Below are 22,338 nucleotides of genomic sequence, written 5' to 3' on the forward strand. Positions count from 1 at the left end.
GATTTAGCAAACAGGGAACCACCACCAAAAAGGCCATGCCATGGGTCACCACAACCCAGCAACCCCCAGTGGCAGAACCATGGCCCTTACACATTGAGCTAATTCCCTTCCCTAGAACAGATTCAGTATCTGTGGCGACTGTTTCCCAGAATTAAGGAGTTCTGAAAATAAAACAGGGAACTTTAAAATAAACTCTGCAATTTCCAAACGGCTATATTCCAGGACAGTTTAGACTGAAAAAGAAGTGAGCACCACCAATCTTTTCAGAGCAGATCATAATAAAATAAGGACAAGCTGGGAATCTGGCTCATAATTGCCCACATGTTTTCTCAGAAGCAAGTCCCACTGTTTTCAATGGGCTGTATTCCTTAATGTGTGGATAGGATTGCAGCTTTCGTTTGAAAAATAATCCTGTTCTCTGTGTGGTCCTACGATCCATGTCCACTACTAAATGAGAAAGTTGGGCCTGCTAAATGGTTGAGGTTGCTCCTATCTGGTAAAACAACATGGCAAAGACAAGTTCTAGCAAGCTGAATCCTGATTACTTCAGTAACAATAAGCTGTCCCTGTGAGTTAGGGTGGTGCAGTGGTTAGGGTGTTCTGCTACAACTGAGAAGAAACTCCCACTCAATCTTGAAGTTTACTGGGTGGTCTTGGGCCAGTCACTCTGGGTTGCAACCAATTAAATCATTGTGTGCTGAAGAACTGCCATGAGCATGACAGAACTTCCCCCGTCTCCTTTTCCTGCACGCCATTGCACAACACCCAAATCTGCTCCAGAAGATTGGGGGGGACCCAGAGCACATTTGGGGAGCATGGGGCAGGGGAGGAAGTTCTGTTGCACTTGCTTTATACTTAACTGCTCCTGTTTTGATGTCTGCTTTGCTGCTTTTCAGAAACCTGTTGATGCTGTTTTTCTGATGAGTTTAACAACTGATGTTATAATCTTTTTGGGTATCTTAGTTGTTTATACACCCCATCCCTGGGAAGGTAGCCCATCTAGAAGGAAAACTCTGATTCTAAACCTCTGCTGTCTTGCAGGATATCTTGGGGAAAAGAAAAGATGAAGGAGTAAACCCTGCACAAATTCAGAGTGAAGTCCCTAAGACGGTTGGATAGTGCCTTGTACGTCTCCATACAGCATTCCTACAGCCATGCTGGTGCCAAACATATTGCTCTGCTTTCCTTTAGCCTACATCAGTGAGGCCGAGAGGGGGATCTTGTCATCTGGGCAGCCCAGGACTACCACACACACTGCCCAGGGGAGGTCACTTCAGTGCTGCTAACACAGCAGTTTGAGTTCACCCCCCAGAGGCACACAGATTGTATCTTGAGACAGACAGATGCCAGCAACAGTTGGTTATCGTTTTTTTCATGTTTCAGAACTGTAATATTGGCTTCCTGCTTGGGAAGAGTAATCTCTGAAAGCCAACATGTTAAAAATAAATAAATTAAACATATTAAAAATAAATAAGGTGTACATTTAATTGGAAGTAAGCCCCATTAAATTCTGATGCTTGCTTTTGAATAAAAATACTTAGGATTGTGCTTCATGGGACATTGACATAATCAAATCTCTGTGCCTAAGGGCAAACCAAGTGTTCTTAGAAAAACAAGTTCTCCCTCTGTTCTTAGAGCATGTTCCTGATCAGCTCTGTCCAGGCTACTAAGAACATGCACCTATTCTGTAAATATTGTTGTGGCAGAAAAACCATCAAATGAATGATGGCCGACTTTTCATCTCTAGGCGGCTTACAGTCTAAAAAACAAATACAGTCAAACCTCGGTCCCCAAACGCCTCTGTTGTGGAACGTTTCTGCTCCCGAACACTGAAAACCTGGAAGTAAATGCTCCAATTTTCTAACGTTTTCCAGAAGCTGAACGTCCGACGTGGCTTCCACTGAGTGCAGGAAGCTCCTGCAGCTAATCAGAAGCCAACATTTTGGAAGCTAAACAGGCTTCCAGAATGGATTATGCTTGACAACCAAGGTTTGACTGTAATGTAAAATGAAACTAAAAACAATATAAAACCACATTCAACTGTTATACTTTTAATTCTGCAGCTGTTCAACCTGTGCAGAGTTGTAGCAATTCTAATCTACTGTCTTTTGCTAAGATTGTGATTCTCTGTAGGTTAACTGGTTCGTGTTGATGCCCTCTACTACAAAAAGTATTGGCAGGATCAAGCCAGAGGAAGGAAATAGCAAGTGCCATCCAAAACCAGTAATGGTAGCAACAGTCCACCAACATAACAAGAACCACTTTTATGAGGTACTTCCTGTTTCATTTCCTGGTTTGGCACTACAAGCACAGTCGAAAGCAAACATCTGGAAATTCCTTAAATCTAAATGTGCTTTGATAACATTCCCAGGTAAGCCTAACCATTTTAATTCACAAAGTCCCCATAACATCTTCTAATTTGTGGGTTTATTTCCTGTTACACAATTCGGAAATGCCAAAGATCCCATTCTCCAACCCCAAGATGGGAGGGGAGGGGAGGGGAGGGGGAGAGAAAGAAAGGGATTCTCTTTCGCAATGTGCATCTTCATCTGACTTGTTCATGGCACACACAAAAAAGTGTTTTGAGATAATCTACAAACATGCAGGGAACTCTTCAGGTAGCTTGAAGGGGGAGCCAAACCAAGCTGTTTTAACATTACCCATTACACCATGGATAGGGAACCTGTGGAGCTTATAGAATGTGGAGTCTAACAACTTATGTATTGCCACAGGTTCTTCGTCAATGTTTGGTTTTTTTGTTGGTTTTGTGTGTATGGTCAGTGTCAATAGCACAGTTATCACCACCTGTACTTTCTGCATTTCCTTTCCTTTTGACCTCACTGTTCAAGTTTGCAATCCCCACTCCCACTCCAAACACATATTTTTGTAATGCAACTCAGGGTAAGATTCAATTCATGAATCTGATGGAATGCACTGTAATCCATGAAACCTTGTGCTGACAATAAATCTGTTAAGTCTTTAAGGTAGAAATTCTTTCATTGTTTTTCCTATAAGACACTACTACAGCTACCCCTCTTGAAAACAATATTCCAGAGCAACTCATTCATTCTACTTCAGGTTCAATCTGAAGAGATGCATGGCTTTACTGGTACATTTTGTTGGGGAGGGGAAGAAAGGGAAGCATGCAGTTGCCCAGTTACCACAATGCAGAAATTATGGATTTTCCCGTTATTTTATGTGGGCTACTCAAGGAAAGAAAAACAAAGGAAATGGCATTCAAGCAGATTGTGAGACTCTAGCACCTTTGGTCCCATCTGTGCTTAAGCTGCATCATACTGTGGTTTGTTAAGGGTGCTGAGACTTGTTAGGATACTCTTATTCCCCTCAGAGAACTACACTTCCCAGAGTTTCCTGGGAAGAAGGATTAAATTATGGTTCTGTGAGGGGAATATGGGGCCTTCTAACAATTCTCAGCACCTTTAAGAAACCACTGTTTGGGGGAAGGGATGGTACTGCTTCAAATGGATAGTAGAGATGGGGCCTAAGTCTCTTGCGGACAGCAGCTCAGCATGGAAGCTCTTAACATATACTACTATCCTGGCTACATAGCAATAGAAAACTCTGGTTCTGTGTTGGCTGCTAGCCCCAGTTCTAAACCCTGTATATAATGGTTAGGGTGTGTTGGATTTGGGAGACCAGGGTTCAAATCCTCAGTCATAAACCTTACAAGGTGACCTTGGGCCAGTCACCACCTCTCAGTCTAACCTGCCTCACGAGGTTTTGCAAGGTAAGCTGTTAAGTGGAAGGACCGTATGTACACTACCCTGAGCTCCTCAGAGGAAAGGCTGGAAATGGAAAGCAAAATAATGCAACAGTTCAGAATTTATTGTGTTTTAAGTACTAGCATATAGTGCCACCTAATGGAAAAAGAATGTCCAAATTGCAAATACGTTCAAAATGTCTTGAGAAAAATCGTCTTTTATTCTCTACTCCTAAACAAATATTCTTATAACTCTACCCCCTACCCTCCATTTCTGAGAGAGTTAATACTACAAACATAAATATATTTAAATAGAAAACTGCCAAACTGGACTGTTGATATCCATTTTTACAACAAGACGCTTGTCATGTCCACTTCAAGCTATTGTTGGTATCCATCTGTCTCTAGAGACAGTGCGCCTCCAGGGGTGAAGTCAAATGGCTGCGTTAGCAGCTCCGAAGTGATCTTTCCAGGGCACAAACCTGGGCAGTGTGTATAGAAGTCCTGGGCTGTCCACACAAGGCCCCCACACCCCGGCCTTGCTGATGTGGCCCAAAATAAAACAGAGCAAAACATTTGGCACCAGCTTGGCTGTAGTTCTCAGGAGGCATACAAGGCACTATCCAACCATTTTAGGGACTTCACTCTGGATTTGTGTAGGGTTTACTCCATAGCCTTTTCTTCTCCCAAAGATGTCCCACAAGGCAGTGAAGGTTTAAGATCAGTGTTTTCCTTCTCCTAGATGGGCTACCTTCCCAGGTTAACAAGCCCCATCTGCCCCTCACTTCCCTCTACGGCACACACAGAAACTGTCTTCTTGACCGTTGGACCCACTATTGGTCTCATCTGCTCAATCCACCAGAGCCTGTCTTTGCATGCAGGGGAAGTCTCTACCTCACCAAGAGTTTGAGACCCATTGGCTACCCTCATCTAGTTTAGCCGGCCTGTCAAAGCTGTTTCTCAGGGGGCATTACTGTCACACATGGAGACTTGAGCACAGGGTAGGGGCCAAAGGTGGGCAAATTATCCCAGAAGGCGCATGTTGTGTCACCCACCAGAGATACTACCACTCTTCTAACACCCAATACACGCCTACTTCAAGCACTTCCAATTAAAATGTGTACAGTGGTACCTCGGGTTAAGTACTTAATTCATTCTGGAAGTCCGTACTTAACCCGAAACTGTTCTTAACCTGAAGCACCACTTTAGCTAATGGGGCCTCCTGCAGCTGCTGCCGCGCCGCTGCAGCACAATTTCTGTTCTCATCCTGAAGCAAAGTTCTTAACCCGAGGTACTATTTCTGGGTTAGCGGAGTCTGTAACCTGAAGTGTATGTAACCCAAGGTACCACTGTATTAGTAATTCAGTTTAATCTAAAAAAAACCCCAAACACTTACAATGTTGTTTTCCATGCAGACACACCCGACAAATTCAAAAAGGAGAGCATTTCCAAATAGACTTTAGTGAATAAATGGATACAAAATAATCTCAGGATATTTTTACTTTTAGTCTGTAATAGTCCTAACCTTTTTACTTGCAATATACTTCCACCTAAATGATCCCTCAAATTATGTTTGTAAATGACTAAATTTGTAAATATGGGGATCCCCCCATCAGGCTCTATATAGATCAGTTAACAAAAAGGCATGGTACATTTCCAGTGACTGATCATCTAATCCAGGGAACCTGTGGATCATATTCCGGATGATGTTAACTGAGAACTCCCATCATTCCTGACCACTGACCAAGCTGGATGAGGTTGATGAGAGCTGAAACCCAACATCTGGAAGAATACATGTTCCTTTGCTCTGGGCTCTTAAGTAAATTTAAATGTTATGCTATGTTTACCAGGATGAAATACCACACCCCCACCTCAGATTAAAATGTAAACTACCAACCTACAAAGACAGACCAGCTATCCTACTTCAGTATCATAACCATTTCTAAATATGAAAGAACTTGGCTTACTTACCATTGCTAGCTTCTCGTGCTCATGAATTCTGCTCCTTTCACCATTTCGCTTGGAAACATTCTTATCAAAATGAAAACCATTTGAACCCCTTCTGAGGGCTTCTGTATTTGGTTTCCTTATTTCATTTATCTGAAGCAGGAGCAAGAAAGTTTTGTTCTCTGAATGCAACTGTGCAAGCCTGCTTCATTGCCACTAGTTTACGTTTCATTTAAACCCAACTCACCTGTGCTTCTAATAATATGTAGTAGGACAGCACAGGCAGCCTCATTTCCCATTTGTATTTAAAGGCACTTCCACTCAGGGGCATCTTCTTTCACCCCCTACATATGAAGCTTGTATCAATTTGCTACAATTGGACATTTGACCAGTTTTTTAAAAGGCTAATTAATCCATCAAGTATTTTAAAAATCTAATTAGGTTTTAGCTTTTCATAACTTTCCAAAATGCATTGTCTCATTTGCAGCAGTATCTTTTGTACTTTACTCCACATAGTACTTTCAGTATTTTCAAACACTACTAACTCCTCACTGGAGCTTGGATAGATCAACAAAAGGTGTACTCGCTGGTTCCTGCAGCAAGGAGGAGCCACTAACTGATAGGTATTGACCTTTGCCCAGGGATGACTACTTGTCTTCCTCTTTAAAGGTAAAGCTGCCCGTTCGGGCCAGTCTTGCCAGACTCTAGGGTTGTGCACTCATCTCACTCTATAGGCTGGGAGCCAGCGCTGTCCACAGACACTTCCGGGTCACGTGGCCAGTGTGACAAGCTGCATCTGGCGAGCCAGCGCAGCACACGGAAACGCCGTTTACCTTCCCGCTAGTAAGCGGTCCCTATTTATCTACTTGCACCCGGGGGTGCTTCCGAACTGCTAGGTTGGCAGGCGCTGGGACCGAGCAACGGGAGCGCACCCCGCCGCGGGGATTCGAACCGCCGACCTGACAATCGGCAAGTCCTAGGCGCTGAGGTTTTACCCACAGCGCCACCTGCATCCCATCTTCCTCTTTAGTTGGAGATTATTGTAATTACAGCAGGTGGGCAGCAGGAGATGTATTCCTGTGCTTCTAGGTTTGCCCCCTGACGTCTGCACAGTTGGAGAAAAGAACCCCTCACTTCTTATTCTTGCTACAAGTCATATACCAAGCTGTCACCTACACAATGACAACCAAATAATATCATTTGACTGGGCAATTGGCTGATTTGCTAACCCTATCTGGATTGCGACAATACACATTCCCTGACATTTTCTTTTGTTAACATCACTGAGTGCTAGTTACCATCTCTCAGACTATCCTACCACACAGGACTGTTGTGAGAATAAGAAGAATCCTATGTACACTGATCTTGGTGAAGAACAGGCTATACATGTAGTAAGTACATTTATTATTACTTTTCCTTGGATTGAAGTTACTATACAGGATGTTAAACATCATGTTACAAGGCTCATTACATAAATCCAAATGCTGTAACAGACCTTAAATATAATATTAAAAGATTCAATGCTGAGACACATGCTACTTTAAAGTTGATAATGAAAATGTGAATAATATCGCTAGCTGCAATTTCTGGTCTCTTTAGCAGACCAGGAAGTAGAATTATATAGCAATTTTTGGCAAAGGTAAAGCATGGCTTTTTATCCACACCCCCAATATTCAAGCACCAAGAGCACAATCTGCCTACCATAAACAATCACATTCATAAGGATAACTGGTGAAATCCAACAGTGGACAAGTGAAATTTTGCTTGCACAACTGGACTCCCCCCCCCCCCCTTGCAGCTGACCCCACCAAATCTGCTCCAGAGGATCAGATTCCTGTGGAGCTGATTCTGTAGGCATGAAGAAAAAAGGTAAGTCCCATTACATGAGTGGAAGTGTGAATGCTCACACATGAACAACACTGGATTTCACCCAATTAATACAATGCTTTTACTTTTCAACTGTCTTTAATATCTCCCCTCCCAAATGAAATAAAGTAGATTTTACAAATCAACTTAATAAAAATGAGGAAACAATGCACTCATTAATTAAAATGGCTGGTAAATATATTCTGAAAAATAAAATGGCAGGCAGGCAATCAAACTAGATCTCATTTCAAATACTGTAGTATTTTAAAAGGTTAATAAAATTTTAAACCTGCCTAAACACAACAATTTAAGGAAACATTGAGCCTAAAAAAGGACCTTTCCCAAACACTGACTTCAGTCCCAAAAACACTCGGTACTAAAATGGTCCAACAATGTTTAACCATGTTACAGTCTTCAAAATATCAATTCAAAAAAGTGCAATCACTTGTAGAAAATGAAAAAATTTAATGTGTACCTTAATGTATCCATGATCAGTAATACCACAACTGTTCAACAAGAGAGCCACAGCATCGATACAAAAAATTTATGGTAATATTTACAAAATAAATTGAAAAAATAATTTATTATTTACATCTTCTCACATTATGTTGTTAACTGACACACTCTTATCGTCTCTTTGGAGGAAGATAGATCAAATGAGTTTATCTATTTTTCAAAGGGTCAAAAAAATGATGCTCCAGGGCTTCATCTAGAGTAATTCTCTTGACAGGGTCATACTCCAACATCCTACGAATAAGGTCAAAAAGATTTTTATGGTCTTTATCATGACAGTGCATGAATTCCTGGAAAAAGAGAAAGAAACTTTAGATACATCTCTTTGGATTCCAGAATCAAGTAGAGGGAAGAAAATAGTGCTCTCTTACCTTTAGTGGTTTACACCGCCTCCTAACATAGCGACCTGCAGAACTATGTTCATCCCAGTCCAACTGGTCATGGTGGAAGTAACGTTTCCTGTATACAAAAAAGCTGCATGAAATATATCCTTTCTTTTTTAGTTGTTGAAGTGCAGCCTTCTTCCCCTTGTCCTTGAGATATTTTTAATTTCCAGCTGATTCTCTTTGATTCCTTTCTCTCACCATTTCTGTGAGCTCTGGGCCACTTCCTTTACACATCCTGACAGGTATAATCTTCATCAGATCTTTTCCCGACAATAGTTTCTAAGGTTCCAAAAGTTCTTCCTCTGAACAATCTGACCACTGTCAGCTTTGTGGCCACTGCTACCTCACGTGTCCTTGGAAGCAGGTCCCCCTGAGATCAGTGGATGTATTCCACTGTGTACATAGGATATCAGTCTTAAATCTAGCAGCTTAAATGCAAGCTTCAAAGAATGGGTGTCCATCCTTGCAAGTCTCTTACCTAAGCTCCCCTGTGCTCTTTCATCTCTTAAGCATATTTCCTCACTTCCCCATCACCCTTCTGTGCTTGGTCTTATTCTGCTGTTTCTCCTCCCCAGGAAGCCAAGAGGAAGGTCTAGAAATCCTACAGCAGCATCTCAATATAGAGCAGTGGGGGCGGGGGGGAGAGCTTCCCTACCACTTTGGTCTCTACAAGTCAAACAATGAAATTAAACAGCTGCTGCTAAAATCAACTGCGAATTTCAAATACAGGGGAGAAACAGAGGGAGAGCCCAGAGTACATATTCAGATCCATTATATATGTTGTAGCTCAACAGGATTGAAGTGATAAATTTCAATTGGACAGACCAACTCCCCTTGTTTCATAATAACTACTGGTGTCTCCTGTTGTTCTTAGCATTTTCATGTAATAACAATCATAAAATCATGTAAGAATTCCAACAGTCAATGAAATGGAAATTTTTGTTCAGTTTAATTTCTTAACTGCAGAATGTGTAAGTGGCATATACAATTATAACTTCATGCTTAAGTAGTTTACAAAAACAGAAAACAAAGCATATTTTTAACCACTTGTATAGAACATTTATACAATTTAAAATAAATTTACCTTGATTTTTTAATCATGTGTGTGGGTAAAGGTCCTAGTATCCTCTCCATCATTGCCAGATGTTCCTTACTGTCATGTGTCTGGAAAGGGGAGGGGCAGGAATAGAATGTATGCAATATTTATTCTTTGTCACATTACCAACTGCTCAAGTTAGAATCAAAATATACTTTGCCCATAAACATGATTTTAAAAAGTTATACAGTAGTATAGAGGCGTTGTTTCCCCCCTCTAACTCAGTCTTGTTAATCTTATAAGTATAACATTCCCACCCACCGCTCAGGTTTTCAGCTTTACGGAACACCAGAAGGAAACAAACCAAGGAATACAGAATAAAGAAAACAGAAAAAAGAACTGGTATAATCAAGATCATACAGAGAATTGAAATTTGTAATTAAGTCTCAAATGAGGCCAGAAAAACATTAAACTTCCCAAATAACTGAAATTAACTGAAACTGTGTTTTTTGCAGGCTGTTGTTAGAAGCAGATGTAATAAATATCCAACAAGTGGCATAAAAAGGCTGTGGTTTTTCCTTGTCTCTTAATGTGTCAGTTTTTCTGCTGTCACCACCAACCAGACATTTCTAATACACACAGTAAGTCCCAAGTGTTCAGAAACTTCTACTGCTGAGCAACTGTTTGTCTAGCAATGACCAACAGAAATAACAGCAGGTCCTTGAATAGCATATCCTTGTTCTGGCCAATAAAAATTGGTAACAGATAGAATTCTGGCATAAGCACGATAGAAGCCCCAGTAATGTGCAGCAGTTTCAGATCTACATTACACCAAAAAGTGTGCAGTCCCTCCAAAGATGTTATCGACAAGTATACCATAAATATATTGGATTGTATCCAACAGTGACACTCAGTTAATGGTACAGATTCCTTAAACCGAACAGAAAGGGGTGCAATTTTTGGCGATTGTACCCTTCTGACTTCATAGCCCACCCTAAATCTGCTCCAGAGGGTTTGGGGACTGTCAAGGGAGGATTTAAGGGAGACCCTGGGGTAAGAGCTGAAAACTTCCTTCCCTGATCTGCAGGTGGAGACCTTACCGTCAGCTGAGTGGCTCTAATGCATGCAGCTCAAACTCTTTCCACACATTTTACAAAGTAACTTTGTTCTCCAAACAATCTCAGCCAAAGTCTTTAAATGTTATTGTGTTATGAAACATTTGCAGGACTAGGGTACATTTAACATTTCGAGCATTTCAACTCTACATACTTGTAGAAATGCCAAAAATCAAATGAAAGCATTAATTTTAAACCAGATTTTGAACTGCAACTCAAGTGAAAAGTTCTAAATAAAAATGACATACACATACCTGAAAGACTGTAAAACCAAGGTAATATTCAATCAGAATGCATCCTATGCTCCAGACATCACAGGGTTGGGACCACCCAAGGGCTATAACACAATTCACAAAACATTAGTTAGTTGAAAATTCAATCCAGACTAGAAAGCCATCTCCTGAACAATCTTGAGGTTATTTCATAAACCACCCACCATTCTTAGATTTACTATTTTCCTCCACTTTTATGGAACACAACTAAGCAGTAATATTATACATGAATATTAAAAGTAATTTTTCAAATGCTTAAATTATATAAATATTATTTAAATATGTTTCCTAGAATTGTTACATTTCCAGGAAAATTCTCTACTAACCTAATATAACTTCAGGTGCTCTGTAGTGCCTTGTAGACACTAAAGTGCTATGATGTTCATTGTCATATGTTGCACTTCCAAAGTCTACAATTTTAATATCTGTATTTTTCAGTGTCCGTTCATCCCGCCTCTGTAACAAAGTCAAAATGAACATCATTATTTTTTAAAAAGAAGTTGAATCTCGTTGTTAACACAAAGACTTAACAAATCATGCTTTCTGCAGATTTACTCCGTTCTGGGTCTACTGTTCATGCACATGGAATTGGCAAAATCTCCTTCTTCCTATTTGGGAGTGGGGGAAGCCTCTATACTTACCTAAGGCAAATGTAGTTTAACAAGCCATGCTTTTCATATTAAGAGCAATGATACAACAGCTAACCTAGGTGAACTAATTTTTACATAGGAAATCCAAATCCATAGTTTCACAGTTCCTTAACTATACTATATCGATAAGCCTTGTGAGAAATCACATCAACATAACAATTAGTAGTACAAGTACTGGTTTGCTTTGTCATCAGCACATCTGCTGCATCTTCACATAAATGTGAAAAAATGACTGATCTTCTGTTCAAGGCCTTTACTATCATTTATCAATAGATTTTGGTCTTAGCAGCCACAAAGTACTTAAGTAGAATACCTGAATATGCACTTGAATACATCTTGTGTTATGGTAAAGGCTGCTTGATGCGAGCAAAACTTAGAAATTGTATATGGCATGGTTGACCATAAAAAGTAGAAACAGCCCACTGGGAAGAAGTCTTAAAGCAAGTGAACTTACCATTTTAGAATTATACTTTACTATATAATCAGATTCTACAAATAAAATATTTTCAGGTTTCAGATCTGTATGAGTCAACTTATTGTGATGCAAGACTGCCAAAAAAAAGAGAGAGAAAGTAGGAACGCAAAACTCAAATCAATGCCTATAATTTTAGGTTATGGAAAAATTCTTTAAAATTTAAAACGTACTTACAGTTTATAGAATGACAAATCTGATAAGCCATCTTCCTAATAAGTTCAATAGGAAAAGGCAAAAAGCTATTTTCTTTAATAAAGTCATAAGTACTGAGTCCCAGCAGCTCAAATACAATGCAAACATGGCCATGATGTTCAAACGATTCCAGCATCTGTACACAACAGCTAGAAAAAAAAGAAAGCAACCAGAACAATAACTAAATAAAAACAATTGGTAATTGAATACTGTTTAAAATAATGCTTTCATTCTAGTTTATACTTACAATCTACTGCCAGGATCCAAGGCATTTAAGTGCTCCAATACCTGAATTTCTGAACGAGCTGCTTCTCGGTATCTACCAACACTTTTCACAATTTTTATAGCTACATGCATCCCTTTCCTATGGAGTAAAGTAAAATACTGTCAATTAAATGTGCCCATTTTCAACCAAGTGTCAAGCATTCTACTGTAGACTGGATGCATTGGTAAATCATGGTTATTTTACACTTATTATAACACTTATTTTTGAGACAAAAAAAGCTAACAACTTTGTGTTATCATCAGTTTTATTTGTTGTACATGTTCACAGAAGAACATAGCAACTGCAGTGAGCATCTAATTATTAATGTTAAGAATTAAATAACTTCTACTGTTAGCCCAAGTATGATTGAAAGTTGCATTACACAAATTAAAGCCAGGTGCACCCAGATGCCCACAAGGAGAGTTGAAAAAACAGCTGTTGGTGGGGAGAACTGCTTCTTACTGGGGATGGTGTGTTTGTTGAAATGCACCTGTTATTTATTTCAAAATACTGTATTACAGAAATATTATTGTCTAATTTTCTGTTCTTAAGTCTCACAAAACTTCATGTACATTGGATAGCATGTACATTGGATTTCTACCTTCAGATGGAAAACATTGTTTCAGAGATACTATTGAAAACATTGCATACTTACATGTGATGATCAATGCATTCTACTACTTTTCCAAAAGCACCTTCCCCTAAAGTTGAAATAATTTCATCTAAAAAATAAACCAAAGCTTTTATTGAAGTAGCTGAACAAATATTAACATTGTTAAGCATGTCGTAGTAAAAACATTAACTTAGTGTTTGCCTTTGAAAGCATTATTTTATTGGATAGGTGTCATGAAACAGCTATCTAGCTATCAGTCTAAACTTAAGCTGCATTTACTATTGTAGCATTGAATAGCAATATTTAAGAATACAGAAATGAAAAGAAATGTAAAATAAGACAAAAGACAAAAGAAAAGACAAGAGAGGGCAATGAAGATTTTTTTATCCCCCCACCCCTACTACTCCTTCTAACATACTAGTCTAAACAGATTTTTTGCTGATTTTTTAAAAAAAGGGTTGAAAAATATTCTATACATCTTGCTCTTAGTACGTCTCCACTTTGACAGATCAGGTGACCCTCCTCATCCTCTACACTCCTGGATCTTTTCCTTCGGTGACTCTTCTGGAAACGGCACCAAGATCGTCCAGCCAATCAATATATCAGAGTGAATTCAGGGTAGAATACGCAATTCATTCAGCGGGGATATTCAGGCATTCAGTTACGCACCAGGCCACGAACAGTTGGCAGGAGCAATTTCAAATTCAGTCCCCAGAAATTCACAGGGCACAGTTTATGTTACAGAAGAAAAACATGGCAAGGAACAGATTTTCAGATAAATATTTAAGAGTAGTAAGACAACAGAAACACAACACAATTTTGTTCTCAAATTATGGATTAATTGAAGACTAAAATTTAAATTTGCAATGTAAATATTTACTTTTGCTATTTGAAAAGATTTTGTCATTTGTGTCTACTTTTTTGAAATAACTAGGTCTGATCTCCTTGAATATCTAGCAAAGTATTTTAAAATAATAATTATTATTTAAAAAGCAGAACTTCAAAGCAATTAATTTTTTTCTTCCATATTTCAAAAAGCTAAAGGGAAAATATTCATATTTCATGAAATGCAGTCTACAATCTAATATTCTGAGTGTATTGATTCAGAAGTACAAATACTATTTAAACCATAATAATCCTAAATTTGAATGTAGACATCAGCAGTGTCATACTGTTTCTGGAAAATCCAAACTCCTTTCCTTGCTAATTGGTAGAGGGAATGCTTTCTGAAAGATCAGTGAATGATCAAAATTTGCATGGGACTGAACTAAACTACTGAATAGAAACATGCTGAATTCATTAGACTTTTTTCACAGCCTAATTCCATGTAAATTAATACCTTCTGTGTCTTTGGAGATGGGATGGAAAGAGTGGCTTCAAAAGGATATAAAACTCATTCAAATGAGAACAGCACTTGACTGCTTCTCTCTACCAGCTCAACTAAGAAATCGTTCAAGTTTTTGAAAGCTTCAGACAAAAACTCATGTGGTTGGCACCACTCACTATGTAAACATTTTCAAATGTCTGAATACATGCTATGTATATATTTACAGCAGATTAAGAGAACCCAGGTTTAATTGTAGCTCGGGTAACTGAAACTTTTTAAATATTGATACTCAGAGAATCTGATACTCCGTGAAGAAACTTAAAACACTAATACATTGTTAATACATTTTTAAAGTATGCATACCGAATACAAGCTGTCATGGGGGTCATGTTTCTTATGCTTTCTTTTATGACTACTTTTCCCACTTTGACCAGAGGATTTGCTAAAATGATGTTGGCGACTCTTTTCATACTCTCTGCAATGCTTATAGTCATCTACATCACGGAAGTCATTTATATACTCCTCAACATATCTTCGGTCATGACGGTCTCTCTTAGTTATGGATCTATCTTCCAAGTAGCTGCTGAAAACAAATAAAAATTATTTTTTCAACTTTTTTTAAAAAAAAATCTTGTTGAAAGATAAACCTACCCACCATCAAAATGTAAATAAATTAAAAGTATACTAAGACACTTATTATCTTGAGCTCATCACAAGAATTACACCCTTCCTGCTAGATTTTCAAGAAAGTCTAGTAAACTTTCCCATGTACATTGCAACAATATGAAAACCTGCATTTAAATAACTTGTGCAAGTATGGAGTGCTCCCAAAAGGAAAATCACTAATTCAATGCATCACTTGGATTCACAAGAAAGTCATAAACTGCCTCTTCTTCAAAGGCAATGACTGCTTTCTCAGGACAGCTTTATTATTCATCAGCCTTGCTCTATCTCACTTGCTGATAACACTAAATCTCATGAAGTTACATTCAAAACTAACAACAGTCAAGAGCTAGGTGAATAGTGAAGGACTAGAGCAAAATAACTACCAATTCAAAGGGCCTGATTTCAGAAACCCATACAAAGCAGTACAGAAAACAAGTCGGAGTCAAATTGGACTTTTATTTATATCAGTAAATATAAAGGTCACACTATTGGAACACTTTCTCCAAAATCTCAACTTATCCAAACACAAAGTATTATATCAAAACCTCACTACACAAATAGCTGAATCAGATAACCAAAGGAGAGTCTGCCCACTTCCTTATTTGTGTTTTGCTGGTGGGCAGAAATCACTGGGGGAGGGAGATAGATCAGACAAATCAGTGAGCAAGAGAGATGGCTGCAGCAATTTCAGGCAGAAAGCACGGAGGGAGAAAGCATGGATTACAACAATATTTATTACGGCCATAGGCCCATACAGAAAGCATGGATTAGAAATGAATCACATTTCATCTATATGTATATACTGATGTATTAATACGGTACTGTCTACATATACACATAACTACAAATATGTGTGTGCACACAGATATATCTGAAAGCAATCTGGACCACAATTACCTTCTTAAATAGTGCTTTAAAAGCTTTTGCTCCTTTCCATACTCAAGATGAAAGTAATAATGAATAACATCACAGCAACTATTATTCATTTTTAAGTGAACTACCAGTGAAAAACTCTGATTGTAACTGCAATATGAAAACTTAAAAACGACAAATGTAAATCAATAAAAGATTTAAGTTACATCTAGTTAGATGATCATTAGATGATCATTAAGTCAAGAGTCATTTACCTGTTGGCACTTTTAAGTGATTTATAGCATCTGCCTTCTCTTTCACTGCTATGTGACTTCCGCTTGCGCTTTTGGCTATGTGTGCTCTTTTCTTCATCCCAGCTCCTTCTTTCACCCTGCCCAGAGCACTGCGTTGGCTTTGAGTGCTTCATCTAACACAGGAAAATACACCAAAGCAAAAAGGTTACATTTCAATGAGAAAATAAAGATGAGAGATTAACAACCCCCTCCTGCACATGTTTATTTAGATGTTAAACAGGGCTAACGCCTAGATAGCACACACCTGTGCACACTTACTTGGGAGTAAGTCCCACAGTACACAGTGGAATGGGCTTCTGAGCGAACATACAAAGATTGGGTTGTGAAATAACTTTAGTCTGTGAAAGGCATTTACAATTGAAAATGTGAAGAAATAAAACAAGTGTGGGGTGAGACTATATCATCAATACAGACTATTTTCAGCTGCCCCATCTTGTTGCTCTGGTATCCCTGCCCTTGTTTCACTTGGACCTAGGTTACATTATCTATCTCATAAGGCAAGACCAACGAATATACAGTCATACCTCTTGTTATGTCCGCTTCATGGTACATTCTTTCAAGATACGTCCCACGACGACCCAGAAGTACCGGAAAGGGTTACTTCCAGGTTTCACCACTCGCACATGCGCAGACGCGCAAAATGACACCATGTGCATGTGCATAAGCGGCGAATCGCAACCCATGCACGTGCAGACGTGCGTTGCGTTCTGCTCATGTTGGAAACGGGGCTCCGGAACGGATCCCGTTCGCAACCAGAGGTACCACTGTACAAAACAATCAAGATTAGTGTATTTCAAACTTTGCAATCGCAAGGACTAGAAATATTTACTTAGAGGATAGAACCAAGAGTATTTAAGAAATGGAACTGCATATCATACCCCATTATGTTTTATGAATAGAAATACTTATAGATGAAAACCTATTTTCTTCATCCATTGTTAAATTTGATTGATATACTATATATGTGTCAAATTGGTTGTGAAACTACCCTCCCACACTAATTTCCTCTTAAGAATCAAGTTACCATATTTTTCGCTCCATAAGACGCACCTAGTTTTTAGAGGAGGAAAACAAGAAAAAAAATATTCTGAATCAAATGTTGTACTAAACTATTTAATAAACAACCGGTATATCAGAATCATATTACAACCATGTAAATAAAGCGAACAGCAGTCAACAGTGGCATTAAGAACCATCATCACTGTCATTAACAAATGAAGAGAGACTTTAAGGTTCGGGTACTTTTCTAGTCTTCTTTGAACCCTAAGAACTCATCAGTGCTACAGTCAGAATTTATGAAGCTCAGTTGCTCACAATCACTGACATCACTTTCTTCGCTATCTTCATATAAAATACCATCTTCGTTTCCATCCAAAGCATTGCTAATGCCACATTTTTTGAATGACTGTATAATGATTTCCTCCTTCACTGAGTGCCACGATGTTTTCACCCATTCACAAACTTGAGTGACAGTGGGCCCCTTCATTCGTCCAGTAGGTGTCAGATCATGATTACCAGCAGCCATCCATTTGTTCTGTTCTTTTCGCATAAAGACCTTAAATGGCTTGTTGATGGAAACGTCGAGAGGTTGCAACTGGCTGGTAAGACCTCCAGGAATTACAGCTAGATGAGTCTTCACTTCTTTAAAGCACTTTTTTGTAATTTCGCTAATATGTGCTCTAAACTGGTCAAGTACTAATAAGGCAGGTTTTTCCAAAAGCCCTCCAGGACGTTTGGACCACACTTTTTCAACCCATACTCTCATTCCATTTTCGTCCATCCATCCTTTCTCATGAACATGTACAACAATTCCTCGTGGAATCACTTCTTCTGGAAATGTTTTCCTTTTGAAAATTAACATGGGTGGCAATTTGGTGCCGTCTGCACAGCAAGACAACACAACTGTGCAATAGGTTTTCTCATGTCCTGAGGTTTTCACGGCGATAGTTTTGGTATCTTTCAGATCAACAGTCCTATTAGATGGCACACCAAAGATTAGCGGGACTTCATCCATATTCCAAATCTGGCCAATTTCAAATCCATTTCTCTTCCTAGCATCAATTACAAATTTATGAAAAGACAGAATCTTAGATTCGTATTCTTCTGGCATTTTTTGTGCAATTCTAGTTTTGGTGCACATAGCAAGGCCACATTGCTTCATAAATCTGTAGCACCATGATGGTGATCCAGTAAAATCGTGAATGCCTTTCTCTACAGCAATGCGTTTGGCTTCATATATTATCATTTTTGTAGAGACTGCGAAGCCATTCTTCCGGTGATTTTTGATCCATTCTTTCATGGTCACGTCCAACTGTGGCCTCTTTGCAGCATTTCCACGAAAAGTGTGCTTACTTTTATCTGCTTTTTGCAGCTGATCCTCCTGTTTCCTCCACTCTCTTATCATTTTTTCAGTTGGAGGTGACCCAAAATGTCTCTCCGCTGCTCTGTTTCCATGCTCCTTAGCATATTTTACTACCTCTAGTTTAAAAGGAATCTTATATGCTAGTCTTTTCTGCTTTATCATCCTTATCAGAATGGGGGAGGTTTTCTGCAAGAAAATACAGTGATGTACAAACTGTCAGTAATGTACGGTTTCTCCAATGTTTACCACTGAGTGCTGACCATACCTTTAACTAATGGCATCACAGTAAACATAGCCAACATACAGTCTGTATAAAAAAAATTACCGTATCACCCTAAAAGTTTATTGATATTATAGCATACGCATCACTTTCTTGAATTGTCTTAGGCATAGCAGCCAACTCCTAGAGGCCTAGGTGCCTTCGCCCCCCATTAAATATTTGAGGGAGTCCCCTCCCCATGTTGATGGGCATTGTTATTCATATAGTGTGCATGCACTTTGTCTTGAGACCGCAGCAGTTCTCAACCTGTGGGTCCCCAGATGTTGTTGAACTACAAGGCTGAATTGCGGTATGTGAGGTGGGGCTTACCTGCTCCCCCCCAATATTTTATTGAAGTTGGAAGAGGGAGGGAAGGGAGAGCTCACATTTGTGCACGCCTGTGGTGGGCAGCTGCCTTGCCTTGCTGGAACCGGAACAAAAGAGGAGGAGGAGGAGACACCAGGGCAGAAGCCCTGTAAGCCGCTCTCCCTTTGCTTGAATTACTGGTATAGTCAGCTGGGGGGAGGGGTGGAAGGGGCTGCCCTCTGCCCCTCCTTCCGGCTCATTGTAAAGCAAGCAGAGTAAGAGCCGCTTACACACGTGTAAACGGCTCTCCCTTTGCTTGAATTACAGTAAGCCTGTCAGTCCCTTCTCCCACCTCACCAAAAAGCCAGCAAGAGCGGCAGACACGCTCGGTGCGGCTCTTGCTGGCTTTCCAATGAGCCGGAAGGTGGGACGGTCCCTTCTCCCACCTCACCGAAAAGTCAGCAAGAGCCGCTTCTCCCGCCTGCATTCGCTCCATAAGACGCACACACATTTCCCCTTACTTTTTAGTAGGAAAAGTGTGTCTTATGGAGCGAAAAATACGGTATATGCTTTAAGGTTTCACTGTGCATTAGTCATTTGAAGGTTAGCTGTGTAACTTAAATCCCACCTTGCTGGATAACATTTCATCATCTGTTAGCTCTCAATGTTATATTACAGATCTATATAAAACCTGAAAAGTTCAAGCATTTTGGGACTGAAAGCACCATAAAAATATTTAAATAAAATAGGTCCTCTCATAGCCAGAGCGCTCAAGGCTTCAGCAAACAGTTATGAACACAAACAAATTAAACTCAATCATAATTTGTGTCAGATTTCCATGATTAAAACATCCAGGCAGGACATTAATTAAATACGTATCAAAATATTACTGGAGTATAATATTCCATCCAATATAGCTCCCCAACCTGTTCTAAAAAGTGGGACATACTAAAAAAAGGGGGGGGCATACTTTAAAGACAAAAAACAATCCCTGTTCATGTGGTCGACTTCACTTCCCTACCCTCTGCTGTTTACCTGAGTAACCAAATTTTCATTCCCACCAGGATGAAAAATTTTGACTGACACTTTTATTTGAGCTCCTGTATTTTGGTTAATTGGACTCTCATTTAAATAGCCATTTCAGCTTACATTGAGTTGGGGAGGGAAGAGCTGTTGGGGTTACTCAAAATGGCACGAGAAGAGTGTGAAGCAGATGGCAATAAGCCCATCAACCCTGGAATATCTGCGGTGTCAAGAAAGCTACCAATTCTCCAACTTCTTGGAGGACTGTTTCAAAATCGGTAGGTGAAGTTCTAAAGTGAAAAGAGGACCGTTCTCAAGCCTGGAGCCAACACTGGATCTGAAAGGTATCTCCACTAATCCCAAATGGATTGAGACATAACCTATGCAGCTATCAACTGAGAATGCTCTGGGACTCAATTTCCTGCATGAAGCAGGAGGATAGACTAGATGGCCTGCAAAATGACACCACCCCCAAGCCTACATTTCTGCGCCCACGATCACTTGGTGATGAAAGGTATTCTCCCATAGTCAGAAAGTTATTCGTTTGCACTTCCAGGATGTTTTAAAATAAGTTCTAACGGGAAGCTCCACATGTTTAAACACTCGGATTGAACTGTCACGTCCGTCAACGTTTATGGAAAAAAAAATGCTTTCTATTCCAAAACTAATTGGGTGTTTTATTCTGTGTGCACCCTGAACCCAATGCTTCCATCAAGGCTGTCTGTGTAAAATATGCATTAGCTATAAGAAGTGTTGCTTCTTCGTGGTAGGGCTTAATTCTAAAACTAGAAATGCTGGGCTTTGCCACGCTTCCATCCTACTGCACAGAAGAGACCGCTGTCCCCAATTCAAGGAGAGCTGACATTTCATCAGGAGAGGGACCTCAGGCTCTCCTGCTTAAGGGTCCTTCCCCCCTGCCCAGTGCCAGATTTATGTATAAGCTACACAAGCTATAGCTTAGGGCCCCACTCTCTTGGGGGCCGCCCAAAAATTTAAACTGGATGTACATTTCCAAAATATAAGATAAAAAACAAATAAAATAAAACCTACATACAGCAACAGTGTTTTGTGTTGTGTAGGCTCCTATGATGTAAGTAATGGGCCCCACCTGCTAGCCTGCTCCCTAAAATATCACATATTTTGTTATGTGCAAATGGCTTTAGATACCTACTAGGTCCATAAATTACCATATAGCATATATTCAACACAAAAAACAGCGACAATTTGTTGTTGACAGAGGATAGCTGGACATATAAAGGGCCCCATTACCTTCAGTAGCTTAGGGCCTCATCAAACCTAAATCCGGCCCTGCCCCCCACCTACTACTCCCCCCCCCAACTACCTCAGGCTGCACAAGTCCAGGGGGTGAGGGAAAGGTTTACATGTTAGGAAGTGCAGGAGGCCTCCGTCTCCGAAGCTCAAATCCGCCCCTCCAAGCGAGGTCTTTAAAAAAAAAAAAAAAAAAACCCCTTTTAACGCGTAAAAAATTATTCCCTACCTTGCATCCTCCTACTCTCTATATCCCAACGACTGGGGGGGGGGATGTGTGAGAGGGATTGAAGCCCCACATAGCAAAACAAGGACCTGGTTTCCCGCCCCTACAAAAGGCCTAACGAGAGAGGGAGAGAGAGAGAGAGAGAGAAACGGGCCGCTTCCCGTCCCTCCGCCACTTACGCTTAACGGCGAGCTGCGAAGGATAAATGTCTCTTCTTCCGTCCGCAAACAAACAAAATGGCGGCTTCCTCCCTCTCCCTCGCCTTCTCCCTCGCCACGCCCGTCATTGCGGGGTTGCGTCACACGTGCTGATGCGTAGATTTATAATATATAGAGGCGCGCGCGCGCACACACACGCAAACAATATCCGACTTCTACGTGGGCTGTGAACGACGCTTTTTGTTTCTGGTTTGTAGCAGCAGCTGCAGCAGAAAGCAGCTGCAAAAATAGAGAGCGCTTCTCCTGTGCGCGGGTCTTGCTTGTGGAAGCCTTTGACCTCAGGGCTCTTACATTCCCAACTTTTGAAAGGGGGGGGTCCTCTGTTTCTGATGCTACCTTTTGGGGTTTTGCTGTTGTTTGAAGTGGCGGGGAAGGAGACACGCTTCTTTAAGATCTTGCGAGGTTCTGCACTCCAGCCCTGTGAATTCGAAACAGCATGAAATGCAACCTGAAAACTGTCTCCTG

At 40.0% G+C, this 22,338-nt stretch overlaps 1 protein-coding gene across 3 annotated transcripts; it reads right to left on the reverse strand.

Moving 5' to 3' along the window:
• Window positions 1-7,979: 7,979 nt before the first annotated feature.
• Window positions 7,980-21,955, reverse strand: CLK4 (CDC like kinase 4). 3 transcript variants are annotated; one of them, XM_081851462.1, is made up of 14 exons: window positions 21,835-21,924; window positions 16,735-18,758; window positions 16,172-16,323; window positions 14,742-14,961; window positions 13,528-13,615; window positions 13,094-13,160; window positions 12,421-12,537; window positions 12,156-12,322; window positions 11,961-12,055; window positions 11,183-11,312; window positions 10,839-10,921; window positions 9,518-9,597; window positions 8,419-8,506; window positions 7,980-8,337 (listed from the first exon to the last, which is right to left on the reverse strand). In XM_081851462.1, the coding sequence occupies exons 3-14, from the start codon at window positions 16,321-16,323 to the stop codon at window positions 8,197-8,199; spliced, it is 1,428 nt and encodes a 475-aa protein (XP_081707588.1). In that variant the 5' UTR covers window positions 16,735-18,758; window positions 21,835-21,924; the 3' UTR covers window positions 7,980-8,196. The 3 variants fall into 3 exon arrangements, with proteins under 3 accessions (XP_081707588.1, XP_081707589.1, XP_081707587.1); XM_081851463.1 differs by lacking the exon at window positions 16,735-18,758 and having other exon boundaries at window positions 14,742-14,958; window positions 21,835-21,955; XM_081851461.1 differs by lacking the exon at window positions 16,735-18,758 and having other exon boundaries at window positions 21,835-21,955.
• Between the last annotated feature and the right edge of the window lie 383 nt (window positions 21,956-22,338).

The sequence above is a fragment of the Podarcis erhardii genome, assembly GCF_964252035.2.
Source record: "Podarcis erhardii genome assembly, chromosome: 2".
Lineage (NCBI taxonomy): Eukaryota > Metazoa > Chordata > Lepidosauria > Squamata > Lacertidae > Podarcis > Podarcis erhardii.

Coding starts and splice junctions, on each gene's coding strand:
- CLK4 (XM_081851461.1), bottom strand. CDS start 16,323: ATGAAGCACTCAAAGCCAACGCAGTGCTCTGGGCAGGGTGAAAGAAGG. Junction 14,962..16,171: donor TCACTTAAAAGTGCCAACAG/GTAAATGACTCT, acceptor ATTTGTTTTCAG/CAGCTACTTGGAAGATAGAT. Junction 8,507..9,517: donor CACATGATTAAAAAATCAAG/GTAAATTTATTT, acceptor TTTTGTATACAG/GAAACGTTACTTCCACCATG.